This window comes from Rousettus aegyptiacus, unplaced genomic scaffold (genome assembly GCF_014176215.1).
Source record: "Rousettus aegyptiacus isolate mRouAeg1 unplaced genomic scaffold, mRouAeg1.p scaffold_m13_p_16, whole genome shotgun sequence".
Lineage (NCBI taxonomy): Eukaryota > Metazoa > Chordata > Mammalia > Chiroptera > Pteropodidae > Rousettus > Rousettus aegyptiacus.
Genome location: NW_023416291.1, coordinates 1,254,640 through 1,274,440, shown reverse-complemented (window position 1 = coordinate 1,274,440; position 19,801 = coordinate 1,254,640). Strand labels below are relative to the sequence as shown.

The following is a 19,801-nucleotide window of genomic DNA, read 5'->3' as shown; positions in this document are numbered from 1 at the left end:
ATTTAAAAACTGGCACGATTGTGTATTTTCTCCACACCAAGCTCAGCTGCATGGTGGTAGGTGTGAAGCTGACGGTTGGAACGACCTACGGTTGGGGTTTGCCAAGGCCATGAAGTGAGCGAGTAGGGACACAGGTGTGCAAGGGCGTGGCTATGCTGATTTGCCATGGACTCGGAACTAGGTACAAAGGGAGAACACAGGAAGCAAGTGGGGGACATCAAAAACAAGCAGGATCAATGAATTTTGAGGTGATGTGGGTCTAAGAGATTTTGGAAGTGGGGTGCTAGAGTAAGTGACTCCATTAAGTGGCTACAACATATCTATTTATTGGGAAGTTTAGCAGGCAGGCTGCCGAGCCTCGCTTGGTTCAGCAGGGCACACCGTGGGGTGCCCAGGTATCCTGCAATCTTAAATTGGCTCCTGTCATCACGAGTGATGGTGACTTGGTTGTAGAGTCATACGTGTCAGTGAGATGTTGCTCTCGTAATTCATTAAATATTTAACAACTCAAAAGCTTGATTTTTTTCTTTCTTCCCTGAGATTGCTCATGACCTTTCATCTTTGATTTAATCTACTTACTAATGAGACCCCTTATTGTTTTTTTTTTCTTGTCTTGCACCCTTTATGCAAAAGATTGCTTGTTTAATACTTAATATAGGAATAGAGTACATTGAACTGGAAATTTTCTTTTACTGTTTTAGAGTATCCACAGGCTAATATTTATAAAATATCTAATGCTTTTATGCTAGACATGTTAAAATAATTTGAGAATTTAATGATCACTTGCTAAAATTCTCTTGTTTTTCTTTACTTTCCCCTATAATTTATAGATGTTTCACGATTTACTGTAGTATTCAGATACACAATTCCTTTGATCCACCATCTATAAGGATTATACATATCTGTATTAGTGAGCAGATAAGCTTATGTTTACATAAAGCAGTAGAATGAAAATTAGAAGCATCCGATTTGTATGAGGCCACTAGGTGGCTCTGTTACCCTATTATTCAGCTATGTTTTTAAAACCCTACAGGTTTACAATGAAATGCATTCATATATTATTGTGCATGAACGTGTAAATGAACATGTGGATGATAACATGAAAATGTCTGCCTATGTGATGTGTCTCGCAGCCTCCCTTCTTCACTGCAGTTTCATCTGATAAAAACATCCACAGTAAATACTGAAAACCTTGGATTCTACCAGAAAACCCCACAACTTTCCCCAGATGCAGATTCTGAAAATAAAATAGAAATACTGCAGACCTTTCTTTATATGCAAATTTGATGTTTATGTTTTTAAAACACTAAATCAGATAGAAATCTAATTCCTCTGCTATTACCCGAAGCGTTTAAGGTGACACTTTAAGGTGGAGCGGAGCCGAGAGGACGTGAGTTCTGTTGGAGACGAGCACTCCTCCTCATGGCCGAGCACAGGGGCGAGAGCGTATTATTCGCCTTACCTGCAGCAGTGCCTGCTGCGCGCTCCGTGCTCCATGGACGGTTGTCGAACAAGGAAGCCGGGGCGATAAAAGTGAAAAAAAAAAAAATTCTGGGAAATTATACAGTGTTCGAAAGGAAAAATTAATTCCCAGTGAGTATCTTAAAGCAAAAATGGCACATTTGGTCCTGGGCACATCTTACCTCTGTCTTTGAGAAAAGTTTTAAGTTGAGGATATTTTTTTCCTCTTGTGAGATAATATTTTAAATTTTATAATGGAGATCATTTTGCAGAGGAAACTTTATTATAAACTCTGGAATTGATCCCTATTAGTCGATATTTATAATTGGAATAGATTTTTGCTGTCTTGAATCTCGGTGTTAGAGTTTTATATTCTTCATGAGATAGGAAAGACTATTGATTAATTTCTATTTGATCCTCAAAGAACTGATGAGACTTATGTAACATTGAAAAATTGAAGCTTGAGCTGAATCTAGAAATATCTTAACATCCTTTTTCTAAAAAGTAAAATAAAAGACTTCAGATGGTATATGAGAATATGCCAATTTAGTATGTAAGATGTTTTAGTAATTCTTAATTCGATCCAAGTAAATTTATAGAAAACCAGGTAGAATTAGAACCAGAGAAATTACTTTTTTATTCCTCTAATTTTAAACCCTTTTATTTGTATTATAATCAATGTAGATGGACAGTATGTCTCAGAAATCAGAATAATCCTGAAAGAAATTCATGGAATTCAGTAAATGAAATAAAAGCAATAATAGATTTTGAACACAATTTATATTTTGGGGCACTGGACAGCAAAGCCCGAGAAGATCTAAGGGGGGAAATTCTATGAAATGAGCAGATGTGAAAAGGTCTGAAAATGAGAGTTATTTGTTGTTATCACCTCGAGGAGGTGACAATAACGAAAACAGCCAATGTTTTGAGTACTTTTCTGCTCATGAGTGAACTCATTTCATCCTCACAACCATTTTATGAGGGTGCATTATTACTATCTCCATTTAAGAGATGAGCAAAGAGAAGCACAGAGAAATAATGTCATTAACCTCAGGTTAGAGCTAGGATTTGAGTGTTGTTTGCAAAAGAGTAACAATAATATTGGATATATGATGAATGTAAATCTGGGCTCAAAACTCAAGTCTGACTTTGCTTCTTGTGTGACGTTGGGAAAGTTATCTATCCTTTCCAAACTCATTTCTTCATCTGTGACAGGAGGCCAGTAGTAACTCCCTTTAGGTATTGTTATTAGGATAATTTATAAGAATAAGCTGGTAAATAGAAAGCACTCTGTAAAGGTTAGGGGTTTTTTTTGTTGTTCTACATTTAAAAATTATTTTGCTAATTTTAATTCTTTATTAGGACTTCATTATTATTTAATGCCTGAATTTGTTTCTAGTTATTTAGAAGACACAGAGTTGTAAATTTTTGCATGTTTGGGGAAATATATATATATATATATATATACACACACACACACACACACACATACATATATATGTTAGTTAAATTTATTGATGTATAAAAATTCATACTTTTTTAACACTTATGTAAGAAAAAATGCAATGTTAAAACTATTATCCTTTGCCTCTTTTTCTTCCCAAGCTATTTATTGCTAAATGAGTTCATGCATTCAACAAGGATTTATTATGTGTCAGAGACTAGACACATAAATGTGGGGACACGTCATAAAAAGAAAGCAGAGATATGCACCTGTCTTCAAAAGGCTTATTTGAGGAGAAGACAATAGATGCAATGAAATCAGTAAATTATATAGTTAGTTTTGAGATTATAAGTGCTATGGTAAAAAAAAAAAATTGATCAGGGCAATGGGAATCAGCAGAGCAGGGGATAGGGAAAGGGTGAATTTTTACATCAGGTTGTCAGTGTTGGACTATTAAAAAATGATGACATTTGAGCCAAGACCCACGGAAAGTGCAGGAGCTAGGCACGTGGGCATTTGAGGGGACGTCAACACAAAGGCTCTGGGAGCATCGGCAAGGAAGCCAGTGCCACTGCCGTGGAATGAGCGGGGGGAGTGGAGGGACCGGAACCTGAAGGCCGTGCGCGTCGGATCCCACAAGGCCTTGTGCTCTTGCTGAGAAGAGCACCTGCTGCAGGGCTTTTGACAGGCGAGTGCTCTGACTTGGTTCATAGAAGGTTACTCTGGGTGTGGAGTTGACGAGATTACAGGGTACAGGAATGGAAGCGGGGAAGATCTCTAAAGTAAAGATGGTGTTATTTCAGGACAAGGTGGCAGCAGTGGAGTTGGTGAGAAGTGGTTGATTTGAGATGGATCTGAAGATAGAGCTGATGGGATTTCTTGACAGGCCGAATGTAGGGTGTGCTCATCCCGAGAGCGAGCATCCGAACATATCCACAGGTCTCACTCTCGTGCAAGGCGATACCACACAGGGGTGCGACTCCGAGCACATGTCCGCCAAGGAGCGGGCGGGGTGTTTGGGAGGAAGACCGAACTCTGCGGATGCGCCCATCTGCAGTGCCACTGCGTCTCCCCCGGCTCTTCCTAACCGAGGCTTCCGTCAGCAGTCTGGGCCCTGGCTGTTTGCTCCTTTCCACGGGTCTCCATTGCTACCGACGAACTGGGAAATGATGCTCATGTAGTGGGTGTAAGTTCCGTAACCCGCACCCAGGGCAGACATGTAGCTGCCTTTAGTTTTCAGTAACTGTCCCCATTCAAGATATAGTTCATTGCTTTAGGGGGTTTTAAGTCTATTTTAAGACAATCCAGTGAAATTCATGATTCTCTCTCCCTTTTTTTCCAAAGGGGGTTATGACAGTGAACGGGAGGCAAGATGGTGACATCCGGGCCCAAGCCTCATCTCTCCTCTGCTGCATGGGATGAACCTCATCAAGTTGGGTAAGTGGCTTCTGGCTTCCAGTCATCAGTTTGTGCAGGTCGTTGAACTAGCTACTGGGCCCAGCTGACCGGTCCTCTTGGATCTAAAGGGCTGTTCTTAGTGATTTCTGCAGTGTCTGTGGAGTTGTAGTGTTCTTCTGTGCTGCTGTTTATGGTGTAAGGCTTGGCTTTTGGTATTTCAATTACTCACAGCTCCTATGGTGGCTCTTGCACTCTGGTCTCAGGATCCCTTTAAGTTTAAAAAAAACTATTGAGAACCCTAAAGGGCTTTTGTTTATAAGAGTTACATCTACCACTATTTACCGTATTAGACATTTAGATTGAAGAATTTAAAAATATTAAAAGTAATAAGAGCAAGTCCATAATAATATTATAGTTTTAATGTTTTCCAAAACAACAAAAAATTGGAAGAGTGGCATTGTGTTGCATTAATAGAAGACGGATTCCGATATCTATTTTTGCATTCCATCTATCTTGATATGTCGTTTTTGTTGAAGTATATTAAAACATGACTTCACACAAATATGTATTTGGAAAAGGGAAGTGTATGTTTATGGTCTTTTGGATATTTTTCTTTGATAGTACACTAACACTTGACAAGTGGTATTTTCTTAAAGGATATTTGTAATGTGGAACCTGAAGCCAAATCAATGAACCTTTCATATTCTGCTACATTAAAAACTATTAGTTCACCTCACCCTAAGAGTGGATCTTTTACCATTACAAGGAGTGTACCATATGTAACTATTTTGTAACCTCATTCATTGGTCATTTGGAAAATATGTTGCTAACGTTGGTACATTTCATTACATAATATTAAAAAATCATACCTGTTAATGTGACCATCTGTCCCATTAGAAAGAGTATTTAAATACTAGTCAGCTGTTAAGGTGCAGGTAGCAGATACAAGTTCAATAACATTCTTCCACTTGAAAGCTCAAATTTTATCACGGGCGATAAATACTGTCAGTTGTTTTTCTTGAGGTGACAAGCTCACTTTGCTTCTTTTCCAAAAGATGCCTGGCAGTTGCTCAAGTCTGTTAGCCATACTTCTCTGTCAGTCATTCTTTCAAGTAAAAATGATGTTCCATGAATAAAGTAGCTATGTTTTTCTAGTCCGAATAAATCGAACAAAATTTTAAAAAATATATAAAGTAGCCAGTTCAGTTGGCAACTTAAACAGTTGCTCCTCTGCTTCTCTTGAGACCACTGTCTCCTTCAGTGTGTAGCAGAAGTGTTCTCGGCACACTTCACATTTGGTCGGAGAGAACATTACAAAGACTGGTACTCATGGGTTGGAGTTTAACAACAATAATCTCCCTGGTGAAGCTGACTTTTGGTAACGAGGGTGTGGTGGTGAAGAACACAGCGACTGCTAGTGCAGACTGATGCTGCTGTCCGATTTATGCTAGAGCACTGGTGATTTGGCCCGTCATTGCTATTGCAAGGTCAGTGGAAATACCAACACAATGGCAGGAATAGAGTCAGTGTTACGATGAGAATAACTCTGGCTTTGCAGGCCCCTGGAAGGGATGCGCGTCTGCCAGGGGCGCACAGACAATGCTCACTGAACTACAGAACTCGCTCTTGGTGACCTCCCAGATAGCATCCCCCCAGCAGATGCTAAAGCCACCTGTGTCTTAGGTCTCTGGCCTCTGTGGTCGTCCCGCCAGGTGGGGCACTGTTGGTCGTGTATGCTTAGACTAATTTATTTTAAATGATAGACGGCCGCTGGTGCGGTTATAAAAGTGGTGCGTGCGCCTGGAAACGGCAGCCCAAACGCTCCCTCCGCCCCCTCGCCCCAGTCCCGTTCGTCACGCGCGAGTCCCTTTGACCGCTTCTGCGCCCGTCGTGTCCGTTGCGTCCGGAGTTCCGGTCACCGGCTCCCGTAACATCTGGGTTTGCGGACGTCAAGCGCCGCGCCGCGCCGGCCCCTTACACGTGCAGCTCGTTCGCGTCACTGTTCCCCATTCTCGCGCTTGCTCCTCTGCCTGACTCCTGAGCATTCGTTTATATTTCTATTTTTGCGTCTACTCTCATGTCTGTAGCTTACATAACGTGTTCAACAAAGATTCCTGCTGAACTCACCAGGGGACCCAGAGCAGACCAGAAGCGAGAGGGGCGGGGTCGAAGTGCTCAGGCCCCTGTTCCGTGTCCAGTGTCCAGCGCTCCCACCATGCAGCCCCTTGGGGGCGGAATGTGGGAGGCGGGGACCGCCAGGGATACGGTAAAGGATGTAATGGGGAGCAGTTAGCAAGGGCCGCATTTGACGCTTTCCACTGACATGGGGAAGTTGAGGACCCCAAAGGAAAAGAGACCTACCCAGCATTATTTAGCTAAGAACAGGTATTGGCTTGTGGTTCAATCTATCTCCTTTATTATTCCAGTCATACTGAAGACATCCCTGCTATTATGTGGGCATGGAAAACAGAAACAGTATGGTTTGATCATGTTGATCATAGGCGGGAGTGAGAATTTTTCTAGCTCTTTTTTGTTTTAAAAAATGGACATCTTTAACTGCTTATTAGTTTATTCATTTGAATGTGAAGTAAACTTTATTTTTTGATGGTATATGTTTTGTGGGCTGTTAAAAGTTTCATTTGTTTTGAAGGACATAAACTAAGTTCTGAAAAGATACACTAAAATCCTAGGAGTACATAGCATTTTGAGCTGGCATTTATTTTAAGTGGTTAAAACTGAGAAAATTCAGATTCAGAATGTTATTTACCAAATAGAGAGAAGAAGAAGGCCAGTCTTCTCTGGTCCAACTGTATAAATTATGCATAATATTTAAGAGCAAGATCTGGTTTCCATTTCGGTTATTGATTTGAAATAGAGCATTTTGGCATAAGAAATGTAGACAGAAGCCATTTCCTGCACCTAATTTATTCCCTCATAACCAAGCAGCAGCTTGCTGGGGACGGGTTTATGTGAGATTTGTCACAGATCCTGTGCGCTTTGGAAATGTTTTACATTTCATTCAGTTCAATTCAGTTTTCTGTGTGATAAAATGTGGGTGAATATATCCTTCCTAACAATATCTTGGAGACTTTATGCTGTATTTAATTTGTGAAATTTGCTTTGACTTCCTTGAAAGGGACTGCTAGGCAAATAAAATATTTGACCTAAATCTGGCAAGTGAATGTCTTTCTTAAATAGTTATTGACACTATACATGATTCCTCTTGTCTCTAAGGGGTGCTCTGAAGAATAGGGTGAAAATATAGTTGCATTTGACTTTTGTGGTTTATCAATCTTTGATTTTGTAACTTTGGGGAATAGACTGAGAAATGATAAAACCTCAAAGATTAAGATCGCTGCAGGACTAATGGAAGAAGGCATAAGGGGATGCTAGAAAATAAATCTCACGTACTAAGAAGTAAGTGAATAAATCCTTCGTGACATGTTTTAGGAGCACTGATTACATGGAGAACTCTTATAGACAACAGGTTGAGGACAATAAATTGCAAGGACAATAAATGACACTGGATGGCGGAAGTGGCCCCCAAATTCTGTTAGGTACCCTTGGCCACAGGTGAGAGGCTTGCTCAAGTAGAGGCTAGATTGTCTCAGGAATGGAATCAATGTCAACTGTGTCTTTAGTTTTTATCCTCGAAGGTAAAATTCATGGCTCGACCTTACGAAATTTAGTTTTCTCCCAGAGTGAGTAAAGAGAAGGTAATCATTTCAAGCCAACACAAATAATCGCTGAGAGACTGCCCGCCACAGGGGTTCGTGGCTCTCGTGAGGGCCAGCTCTTTGCGGACGGGTGTGCATGCGCGGGGCGGCCAAGCACAGTCAGCTTCGGCAGAGCAGAACTCCGCTCCTGAGCACCATTTGAAATTAGAGGAATCCCTTCATCCTAGAGTATTCGAGCAGTTCTGTGCCCCACCCCGCCGCCCCTCACCAGGTGAGCCTTCAAGCGAAAATGCACCTCCCGGAAACTGCCGTGCTGATGCCTCTGGAGAGTATAGCATTATAAGTCATTATGCGCCAGAGACTCGGTGGGGTTGGTCTGTTAACCAGTCTCCAGCTGAATGGAATAGAAGGTGGTGCATTTCGATAGAAAATTGGGGGTCAGACGTATTCCACACCAGAGAATGTGTGGGAGATGGGCCTGGCCGCAGTCCCTAGGGACAGGAGGCGGGGCGGCTGCGGCCCGAGAATACCTGACGTCCAGAAAGTAAAGGGACGAGGAGAGGGAAAAGAGCTCATGGGACGCGTGGAGGGATGCCCAGATCCCTCAGCCTCTCTCTCCGCAGAGGTCGTTTTGCTGGATTTTTAATAAAAAAGAGACTAGCAACACCTTTTAACGCTCTAAAGAAAAGAGCACGTGTGGGCGCAGAGCAGAGCACTGGGGTGTGCAGTGCCGCGAGGACTCAGGGTCCCGCGTCTGCTGATGACAGCTGCGGGGTCTCTTGTTCTCTTGTCCTGGGGTCCCACGAGCAATAGCAGATGTTGCTTTCCGTCTATGAGAACTAGCAAGAGAAAGATCATGCTGAGAAAGATCTCTGAAAGGTGGTGCTGTTAAAAATACACGTACTCACGCCCGACACCTTCCCGTTTCCAGTGGTAGCGGGTCCGGGCGCGCTGCGGCCACCCGCCTGTATGCGACAGGCTGACGCTCGAAGTGCCTGCTCACTCCCTTGAATCACCACGCCAAAACTCTTCGTTTCTTATCACAGTTTATTGTTGCGCATATGAGGTACCATGCTGCTATCAGAATTATATCCAGGTATTTTTGTTTTAGAAAGCTCAGGGGGGGAAAAAAAAGTTTCCAGTAATTTTCATTCAATGTGAATGATAAACATTGAAAGAGCCATGTCACCTCTTCCTGAGGAAGCTTCGTATTTTAAGCAATGGAAAAGGGATTCTGTACAAAGCCAGCTTTAACTCACATGGTCTCACGTCCTTTCCTCGTGTGTATGCTTGTTACTTTCGGAAGAGCATAATAACCAGCTATTGGCGTACACGATATGGCAAGTATGCCTGTCCTCTAGAATTTAACGTGGTCTCCGAGATACACAGAGTGGTCACAGTCCTCTCGAAGGTTTGCTGCTCTAGGTGGCATGATCCCTCTACTGGGAATGAGTAAATTCTGCTATGATCTCTTCCTTTTTCTCCTTTCCACACAAATATCCAGTATGTTTTTAACATCTATCTTAAAGGGTGAGCTGTTCCCTTGGCTCAATTTACTTAGACAAAATCATGCCATTAGCAGTTTGCTTTAGAAGTTTAGGTGCACATCTCGTCATCAAAGCATGCATGTATCAGATTTTCCATTTTTTTATTTTGTCAGTAGAAATGTTGTCAGAATGAAAACAAGCTATGGCCGGGGCCTATTCTCACTGCGCTTGACCCTCCTAAGCCAGCCTGGAGTCCGCTGTGTGCATTTTCCTGGTGTGCCGGGCAGTGCGGCTTCCGGAAAGGCAGCCGTAAGCACATCCGTCCCAATGGCTTCGATTTTGCGTTTACAGTTATGGGTCTTAAAAACTGGTTCTTCCTCCAGTTCTTTCTGCTAATGGCTTGTTTAAAAATTTGTGTATCATTTGGATTCATAAAACTTTAAAAACATTTAATTAATAATTATAATGTAATTTAAAAATTTTATAGTAAGTGGAAAGATCTCAAAATTTGTTTTCTAATATGTGACTGATAAAATTTCACATATAATGATAATGACAATATTCATGCTTTGGATTTTCCTTGTATATCTTTTTTTTTTTTCCTAATCATACTTTTGATGGCATTTTATAAAAGCTTATATATAACCATAGCATGGAATTTATTTACTATTTAAATTTTTTTCTGTGTAGAGTACATCTAAAAATTAAGTAAATAAAAACACGGGAAAATAGGTATGACACTCTTTTTTGAATACTTTGTTAATCATATAATCATTTAAAATTAAGTGTAAATATATTTTAAGAACCATATCTGGCTAATCTTTGTACTTCTTCCATTTAATTTAGTAGATAATCCATAAATTTAACCATGTTCTATTGTCTTTTATGAGAATGATGTATGAAATAGTCTTTAAAAAATGGGGCTTGGCCCTTCTTATTTTTTTCCACCTTGTTTTAAAATTATCATTGCAGATGTCAGATGAATAATCATATATTAATGTTTTTGTTATAAATCTCTGCATTATACAATTTCATTTTGAACTATCTAAAAAAATGCAGTTTTTCTCTAATTTAAATGTAAATTAACATATCACCTAGAGAAATTGTCCTTAGTTTTCATTTACTAGGCTTTGTTCTGGGAAACAATAAAAGAAAGCTATTCACATTTACAGGCCAGTCCGTTTCTGGGCACGCCACACACCTCAGATCCTGTGTGGGCATTTCTGTAGAGCAGTGAGGACGACCGGAGGGGGACAGAGGCTGTCCGTCAGTGAGGTGTCGTCAGGTCCCTACAGTTTCTCCCTCGAGAGGATTTCGTCAGTCCTCTCAGCATTGCCGTTTACTGTTTTGGAAAGCTCCCTATGTTTCCATTTACCGTCCAATGGCTTTACGGCAGTGTAACAGCCACGTGATGATAGAGCAGTTAGTAATTTTTATGTAAGTGCACTAGACTATGTGTTTGAAAAAAAAAATCACTTTTTTTTTTTTTGCTATAGCAGTTATCTTTTTTTTGATGCAGATAAAGCTCAGACATAATTTTTCCACTCTGATCTAGCACAAACTGTAATTTACAGTTCTCTCTAAATACTTCAGTGGATTTTATTTTGGCAAGCATTTTTTCATAGGTGTTATGCCTTTGGCGTTTTATGCTACGTCGTGATGTTTATTTTGCTTCTTGTTTTGTAGGACACTTTATAGGATCAAAGAATAAGAAAACAGTGTACAGGCAAACAATGGTCTAAAACTCTACAGAGACAATCTTAGTTCATGTATAAAAGTGTCGCTCTAACTGCGGGAGGAAACAGCTCTGCGTGTGCATTCGGCGTCTCTGCTGGTTGCTCTTGACCTCCATGGGTTGCACCGTAGCCCACAGCGACCCCACAGGCCCGTGCCCGGGTCCAGGGAAAGGCCATAAGTCCCCAGGCTTGTAAGAGAGACTTGTTTTATTTTTTCCTAATCATCCACATGCCAGCACATGGAAGGAAGTTGGTTCCTTTTTCTCGTTTGAAGAGGTATATTTTTAGACAGCGTTTTGGTAGCTTTGGGAAGGTGAGTGTTGCATGGCAGGTGGAGCTCCAGCAGGTGTGCCCAGCGCTATCTGGCCTTCTGCAGCTCCTGTCTCAGCCAGGCCGGCAGGGGCTGCCCCAGCCGGTGCAGCAGCTTGGCCAGCTCCACGTTGTGGTCCCGGTAGTAGCTGGAGAGGAAGGCTCTGCTCTGAGGGTGGAAGGGACAGAAAGGGACTTTTATCTTGTCGATGACAGCACACTTCATATCCTGCGACGGTGGTTAAATCTGCATCAAGCATGCCATACCTGGATTTAGATTTATATTGAACATGTGGACTATCGAGGATAATATAAGCACAGTGACTGTTCTTCAGAATACTCCACACACATGCACTGTTCACTAGGAAAACAGCTTTCCTACTAAATGTGATTTATTTGACTATGCAGAATTAAATGTTAAAACTAACTAGATTGAGTTGCTGGAAATACAGCTTAACAACTGTTAGTATTTACTAGTAAGCTCTATTAAAATCAGCCCAGCTTTGGAGAAATAGTTTGGCAAAGCTATCATATAAGATACCCCTTTGTCATCATTAATTTACATTTATATTTTGAAGGTAATACTGTAGAGATCTTTTCAGGCATATGCAAAATGCTGACCGCTGAAACGGTATTGTGGTGAGCCTTAGAAAGCAAGCAGGCAAACCAGGTAACTCTGTGACCTGGTGCATTTGTACCGTGAGGGAACAGAACGCCTTGCAGGCCATCCTGACTTACAGGGAGGTAGATTTCCCTTCAATAAGGAAAAACATTGTAACAGTCAAAATGGGCAGAAATGCAAGGGCTGTGTGTGACATGGCATGTAGTGGGGTTTCGGTCTGGTTTCGGTGACAGGCCAGAAAGGTCGTAAGCAGGGGGGCATTTCTGTATCTGTATCTGTATCCTCCCCTTTATACTATTCTGAGATGTTGTTGAGTTGAACCTGTTAAAAGTTTTTATCTAATTCCTCATGCTGTTCTTTTAAATGTCATATGTGGTACTGCATTTTCAATGCCATGGGAAAAGTCTCATCCTGTATTGACAGCTTCGTGTAACACAGGGGTTTTTGCAGGAATGGAAATCACTGGAACTAGGCTGAGCGTTTGGGCTCTATGCGAAGCGTCACCATGGCCAGGGAGAACCCAGACCCTTCTGTGCTTTACGCGTCCGTCTGTGTCATCCGCCTGTTTTTGGTCAGTCTCAGCCCACAGACCAAGCTGGCGTGGCCAGGCCAGAGAAAGCTGGGGACAGCTGGCTGCCTCCCAGACACGGGTCTGGGAGCCCGGTCATTCTGTGCCTCCTCTGCTCCGGCCAGACCTGGCATGAAGGGAGGAGCTGGGTCTTTGGGCGGCGTCCAGGTGACGGTCCCCTGCCCCGTGTTCTCTCTGAACTTCGCGTCGTTCATCTTTACGACCAGAGCAGCTCCTGTCAGCTTGTCCCTAGCATTTCTCACGTGGTGGCTGACTGTCCCTCACCGTAACTCACTTTGGCGATGAGCGTCCTGGTACCCGTCTCCACCGTCCATCCCTTTGGAGCTGGGAGTGACCCTCCCGATGCTGACAGTTAGCTCTACTGCTTCAACTCACTGGGCTCACGGGCATCGTTTTCAAACCTGGCAAGGGTTTTAGCGGCATATTAACCGTCCAGTGCCTAGTAAATCAGTAGCTAATATTACGCAGGCCACACTGCTGCAGAGTGACTTAGTGAAGAACAATTAAAAACCTTTTAGTCCCGTGTTCAGTTTCCGATCGATATAGTTCCTGCCTTGGTTTCAGTTAACATTGTTTTGGTGCCGACACTTCTGTGAGCCTACCATTCTTTCTGGATTGAGACACTATCCTATTTGTTCTGATTCAAAATGAGAAATTCTATTGTTTTCCTTTGTTACTTCTCTGACAGGTGATACTCCACTGGAAAGAGTGACACAAGCAAACTGGTTGTGCCGAAATCCAAATGTCGCGTTTAATGTTTAGAAAGGCTGAGTTTTTATTTTAAGCCCTTTTCTAAGAAAGTAGATACAGTATTAGTTAGCATTTTGCTTCTGTAGTTTGTATTTTAAGCCCTCTACTTACATCAGGACCCATTGGGGGATATTTTCTTCCTTTGCTCTTTCCAAGGCATTTCGTTTTACCCTCTTCCAGTAACTGACACCAGAGACCTTTATGGGAATCAAACCTAAAAAAAAAAAATACAGAAAACAAAAAAAGCATATTTCCCCCCCAATTTATAGGATGTAATGACCCCAAACATGACTGTTTTAACTTGGATATTAGTCTGTAACCGGAGAAACTGGCATATTTTTTGACGACATCACTGTGCATCAAGTTCTGGCACTCTCCTGAGCTCTCAGGCCATCTGCCGTAGCTGTGTGTTTGCCAGGTCCCTAACAGAAAAATTGTCAGCAGACGGTCTCCTATTAATAGACATTAAGAAGCCCACATCCTTCATCTGGAAGAAAAAGTTTTATAAATTTCCAGCCCATTCTTTCCCTTTGCAGGGTTTGAAGCTGGGCTTCATCGGTATCTGAGGATTTCCAGGTTACTGGGGTCACACAGTTACAGGGGCATGCACGGAAGAGGAAGGGTTTCGTTGCTCCGCGGAGTACTTAACTTGAGGATTCTCTAGCTACAATTCATTTAATTTCGTTCTAAAGCTATTTCCTCATTTGCCTTGAGCTCTGCATGGAAGTCACAGCGCCTATAAATGTGGACTCGCTTGGCATAATTTGTAGTCAAAATAATAGCAGCACATCATTTGTTAGTTTACCAAAAATACTTCACGTAACGGTCATTTGAGCTTTCATTATAAATCCATAATGATCGGGAGTGTAGATTTCTTCCTTTTTCATGGCACTTAGCATAGCGTGTGGCTCTTCGTGAGTGTTCACCACATGGTAGTTGAATAAAAAATGAAAGTGAAAGAAACATTTGTTGCATTTTTAGCAGTTTTTTTTTTTAGGTAAATTTGCATATCATACCACTCACCCATTCTAAATGGACAATGCAATAATTTGTAGCAAAGTCATAGAGTTGTACAGCCGTCACCACAGTCCAGTGGTAGAGCGTTCCTCCCGCCCCTCCCACGTCCCTGAGAGCCCATTGCAGTCAGTGCCGGCTGTCACCCCCTGCTGTCACCGCAGCTCCAGGCGAGCACCGAGCGGCTTGCTTCTCCAAGTCTTTCTTTTCTTGAGATTGCCTCCCCCCGCTCGCCCGCTGGTGTGGATTTGACAAATTTTGTTTTTCTATTTACCAGTTGATGGACATCATTTAGGTTGGTTCTGGTTTGGGGCTGTTATGAAGGATGCTGCTGGGAACAAGTCTATCCTAGGAGTGGAACTGGCATGTTTGTAAATGTCTGTTTAATTTTTAAGAAGTTGCAAATCCTCTGTCCCAAAGTGGCCGTATATTGCACATTACCGTTAGCAGCAGACGAGGGCTCCAGATTCTCCATATTCTTGAGGACATTCCGTATTGTCTTTTGGATTAAGTCATTCTGTGGTATTTCAGTATCGTTTCAATTTGTGTGTCACTATGTTACACATTTATCATGCCAAGTGACAGTGTGTCTGGAGATGGATTCGTTTTGCAATAAAGTTGCAGACGACTTTAAAAAGCTCATTTTAAGGTTTCAGTTTTTTTAAAGAAGTACTTGTTGCTGACATGCTATTCAGTTACTAAAAATTCACAATGTTGTTCTTCTCTGGCTCTAACGCCGTGGATCTGAAGAGCCTCACGTAGGCTCCAGAAGACTGTCAGGTCTTAGTCCTGCCTCTTCAGCGCCCCTGCCGAGTGGTTCTGGCTGCGCCTTCCTGTACCTCCCCACCCCCCGTCTGTTTGCTTTTTAGTTAATAGTGCTCAGCACACAGTGTTGTTATGAAGCAGTATATGTAAAGTACTTAGAACATGTAAGTGTGTTCTGATCTTGAGACATTACAGCCACTTTAAAAACGAAGCCATCATAAGAAATGGGAGTAGACTGTGCCCTTCTCCTTCACCACTTGGCACCCCAAGGTGCTCCTTCATGGGTCAGCTACTGTGGCTCCTGTTTCCGCTGCTGAGAAGAGTGTGCACGTGGCACATTTTTACCCAACTGCATCTAAAGTGGCTTGGGGAAGAACTCCGGGACAGGATGAGCCTGGTTGCGGCGGAGGGGATGGTGGGTACAGGAGAAGTCCTGAATCCTGAAGAAGCTTCGGTTCTTTGTGACTCAGAGCAAAGCAAAGACAAACACGCAGTCTTTACATTCAACCCCTGGCGTTCAGACCGTATTGTCCGGCTGTTGCCGGTTTCATAGTAAATTAGAATTAAAACTCCACATAATTCAGTCTGGTTTCATTCATGCTGACAAACAGATTAATTGAGAAATGATGTCGGGTTCAGGTATTTAACTAGTATTCGTAAATATGAATACTCCTGTCGTGGTCATCGACGGCTGGGTACAGTTGTGAATTGATGTATTCATGGAAAAGTTAAAAGTTCATATTTTTCCTTTTAGTTGATACAAGTTTGCACAATTCCATAGCAAGCATTATTTCCTCTACTTTCTCTCAAATGATCAGTCAGCCTTAAAATATTGTATAGCACCTAACTTGAAAGCTAAAATGATGTCGGTATACCAAGCCTATTTTCAATTTAGAGATTAAGGTTAAATTGAGCAAGAATTGTAAAATGTTAACATACTTAATTGAATGAGAAAGTTCCCATTTACACTGTTTAAAATTACACTGCTTATTTCAGATCACACCCACACTTACTAAGAAAATCAGATTTTTTTTTTTTTTTTTACATATTCAATATGTCATTTAAAGTCCACGATGACAGTATTAAGTCATTTTAAGGCATGGTAGATTATCCAATACTGTATGAAATTTGGAAGTCTTGCCTGCTTTCTTTAGTGATTGTGGAAAGGAATAAATGACACTCTTGACAATGGAAACTTATTGCCATTTTTCTTGACGATACTTGGAAACTGGAATATTTAAAACATTTTGAAGATGAGCAGTTTATAGATCTCTTAAACCGGAGTACTCCTGGGTGCCTTGGTTGTGTAGGCCTAGTCTCATTCATTCATTCTGCTGCGTGCAAAGAACTGGACTCACGGGGCCAGCTGAGAATCCAGGGCTGTTTGCAGTTCAGCGCCTTCTTAGAGAGCTTTACGTGGATTTTAAGTAAGCAGCAAAGAGATAGGCTTCCCTATCACTAGCAGGAAAAACACGAAGCCATAAACGCCACCCCCGAGAGCCGCCTCGTGTACCCCAGTCCTCCCCAGCATGTCCAGAGCACCAGTGAGTCAGTGCAGGGGCTTGAACTAGGTAGCCATCTTATGAGAGGAGGATTCAGAGCAAGGCAAAGGGCGCGGACGCAGGAGGAGGAGACCCGCTGAGGCTGAGGACGACGACACGGGATTCCAAATGTTCTCCAGCGGGTAACTGCGGGACAGTCCGAGGCGTGTGGGCCCGACCGGTGCGCGGCGGGAAGGCGTGACCAGCAGCTGGACGGCACTGCATCCCCTCCGCCGGGGGGCGGGGCTGCGGCACCCTGCAGGGCCAGACGCGGAGGCCGGGGCGCGGTATCTTGTGCCCCGCCAGCCCTGCTGGAGAATCGGCAGCGGGTGGCGTTAGCCAGATGCACCCCAGGAGCAGAGCAACCCCCAGTGCCTGGTGTTTCTTCTCTTCAGTGGACACTCCCTGTTCTCAGCAGTGGTGGCGGAGGACAAGCTCACTGCCGAGCCGGGTGCCAAGGGGCCCGGCACACAGCTCGCAGGTCAAGGGCCCTTCCGTGAGAAACAGAGATCACGTCCTTAGAGGACACTCCACGTCCTTTTTCTGAAGTACAGGGCCTTGCTCTATACTCTATAAAAAAGACCCAAAGAGAAGCCGACTTGAAATGGAAAACTGTTTAGAAAATAGCAGCTTTCTCTTCTAAGCGATACTTAGGTAGAAAGCAGAAAGTGGACTTGAATTTCCACCTGTAAACTGAAATCACTCAGCTTCCTTTCAGGTCCAGCTGGAGGTCAAATGTGAAGGCTCGCGCCTTCCTCAGCGCCCAGACCAGGCTCCGCGAAGCTGGCAGACCCTGCCGCCTGGAGAACGCGGAGTCGGGGGGCAGGGCCAGCAGTGCCGGCAGAGGACGGGACCCTCAGGAAGGAGGCTCGGAACTTGAGTCGCACGGATTCCTTCGTCTTCTGAGCCAAAACGTCTCCGTCGCGTGTCTCTCTGCGTGTGATTCATGCAAGACGGAAGCAGCACGGGGTGCTTTTCGGCCAGTGTTTCACCGTGAGGAATGATGAAAGCTCAAGGAGCCGCCTCTCACCTTCGGAATGGCAGGATGGAGAGTACAAAGGAAAGAGGAATCCAGCTGATCTGCAGCACTGAGCTTCGTACTGAGAAATACAACGGGAGGATTCGGTGGTCCAGTCTTTTCCAGTTTCTTTAAGGCTCAGTCTACGGTTGAAAACTATGTGTGTTGAAAACTCAGCATCTTCCAGTCACTCTAGCATGTGCCATGGGAACGAACCTGGCCCTCATCGGTCTGAGCACCGCCTTGTGCACGGACAAATAAGACGGAGGTCCAGAGTCAGGGTTCCGGGGAGCTGGGAGGGGGCCCTGGGGTGCATAATGCAGGAGGCGCTCCCTGCCGGTGCTCGCAAGGCCTGGCGGGTGTGTCTCATCGCGTCCCGGTGCCTCTCCTGTTCCCCCTTCTCCCTGCCCGGCCCGACTCATTGACCTGAGGTCAGAGGGGACCCGCAGAAGGGAACCAGCCGGAGCTGGGCCCGCCAAGGCCTCCGAAGCAGAGGTGACAGGTCGGACCCACGGTGGGTGAAGACCGAGAGGCGAAAGGAGGAGTCTGTGAGGGTGGTCACAGCACACCTCCCGGGACCTGCGCGGCCACCCGCCGGGCTGTCCTCGCCGTGTGACACAGTTTGGAAAGGGCACAAAGGGGAGCAGAGCGAGTTAATCGCCTCTTTGTGCTTCCCAGAGGCCCCGGCTCGGCCTGCGACCTGGGCTCAGCAGCCTCCTCTGCAGTGCGGGTGCTGGTTTTGGGGCTGACAGCAGATTCGCTGCTCCACTTCCCCCCCAGGGGGATTCTTCATAGTTAGAAACCAGCAGAGGCTTTAGGACATTTCTTCACCACACCATGGAAACGTTCTTTCCCAGGCGTTTGAGACCTCACAAACCCCCAAACTGCTGAAACGTCAGCAAACTAATTAGAATATAAACTTACGTTAAAGCTTCTGAGTAATTATAATGACGAGAGACTCCTAGAAACTTCTGTACGTCGTCCATCACTGTAGCAGGGTCTGTTCTTAGCTGTTGCCCATCAATAATCAGCAACTAAATTAACAAAGAAATAATAATAATAATAATGAAAGACACTGCACATCAAGTAAAGGTCTGGGGCCGTGTGATGAAACACCTCCGGACCGCGATGCGCACAGCGGGAGACGCGGCGCCTGGCCGCCCCCGTCAGCCCCGAGAGGAAGCACATCGCAGGAGCCACATGCACTCCCGTCCCGCAGACACCGCGGAAACGAGGAAGCCGCTCCAGAAATGGGATTCTCAGGTCGCAAACGGAAACCAAGTTGAGAGACACGAATCGCTGACTCCGCCACGCGGGCCAGGAGGGAGCGCTGGGGAAGCGGAGCCGGCCGCCCCGTGACCCGGCGGCCTCCGCCGCGACCCCGGCCGGAGGAGCAGCTCCGGCAGGTTTTGAGAAACGTTCGGTGACCCCTGTGGGGAAAGGGGGGGACTCCCAGAGGCCTGAGTGTGGGCAGAACTTCCTCAGCGCACTGCGTGGTCGACTTCGCTGGCCGTGGTGGCGAGGGCGGCGGGGCGGCCCCGGGGTCAGGGGCAGGACGCCCGTGAGGCGGCGAGGGCGGTGGGGTGGCCCCGGGGTCAGGGGCAGGACACCCGTGAGGCGGCGAGGGCGGTGGGGCGGCCCCGGGGTCAGGGGCAGGACACCCGTGAGGCGGCGAGGGCGGTGGGGCGGCCCCGGGGTCAGGGGCAGGACACCCGTGAGGCGGCGAGGGCGGCGGGGTGGCCCCGGGGTCAGGGGCAGGACACCCGTGAGGCGGCGAGGGCGGTGGGGCGGCCCCGGGGTCAGGGGCAGGACACCCGTGAGGCGGCGAGGGCGGTGGGGTGGCCCCGGGGTCAGGGGCAGGACACCCGTGAGGCCACCCAGCCTGCGACGCAGCGCTCGCCCACCCCTCCTCTCCAGTGTCTGTCTGGTCCCGACCAGCACCGTTCTAGAACTTTCTGTGGAGACGGTCATATTCTACAGAGGCAGTGTC

General features: G+C 45.0%; 2 protein-coding genes across 5 annotated transcripts in view; one reads left to right on the top strand and one right to left on the bottom strand.

The window, feature by feature from the left end:
* The window catches only part of TRAM1L1 (translocation associated membrane protein 1 like 1), a 242,873-nt gene that overhangs the window by 3,593 nt on the left and 219,479 nt on the right, over window positions 1-19,801 (top strand). The window contains exon 2 of the transcript XR_001596953.2: window positions 4,250-4,342. The gene's annotated coding sequence lies outside the window, so the exon portion shown is untranslated. The remainder of the gene's footprint in view (window positions 1-4,249; window positions 4,343-19,801) is intronic.
* LOC107510889 (bifunctional heparan sulfate N-deacetylase/N-sulfotransferase 3-like) overlaps window positions 10,036-19,801 on the bottom strand; it is a 71,595-nt gene continuing 61,829 nt past the window's right edge. For 2 of the 4 annotated variants that reach the window (XM_036233425.1, XM_036233424.1), the window contains 3 exons: window positions 18,736-18,845; window positions 13,585-13,687; window positions 10,036-11,681 (listed from right to left, as the gene is read on the bottom strand). In XM_036233425.1, coding sequence (XP_036089318.1) covers window positions 11,562-11,681; window positions 13,585-13,687; window positions 18,736-18,845 — 333 coding nt within the window. In that variant the 3' untranslated portion in view covers window positions 10,036-11,561. Of the gene's footprint in view, window positions 11,682-12,957; window positions 13,125-13,584; window positions 13,688-18,735; window positions 18,846-19,801 lie in introns of those variants that run through there. The other 2 variants (XR_004954814.1, XM_036233426.1) reach the window with 2 other exon arrangements.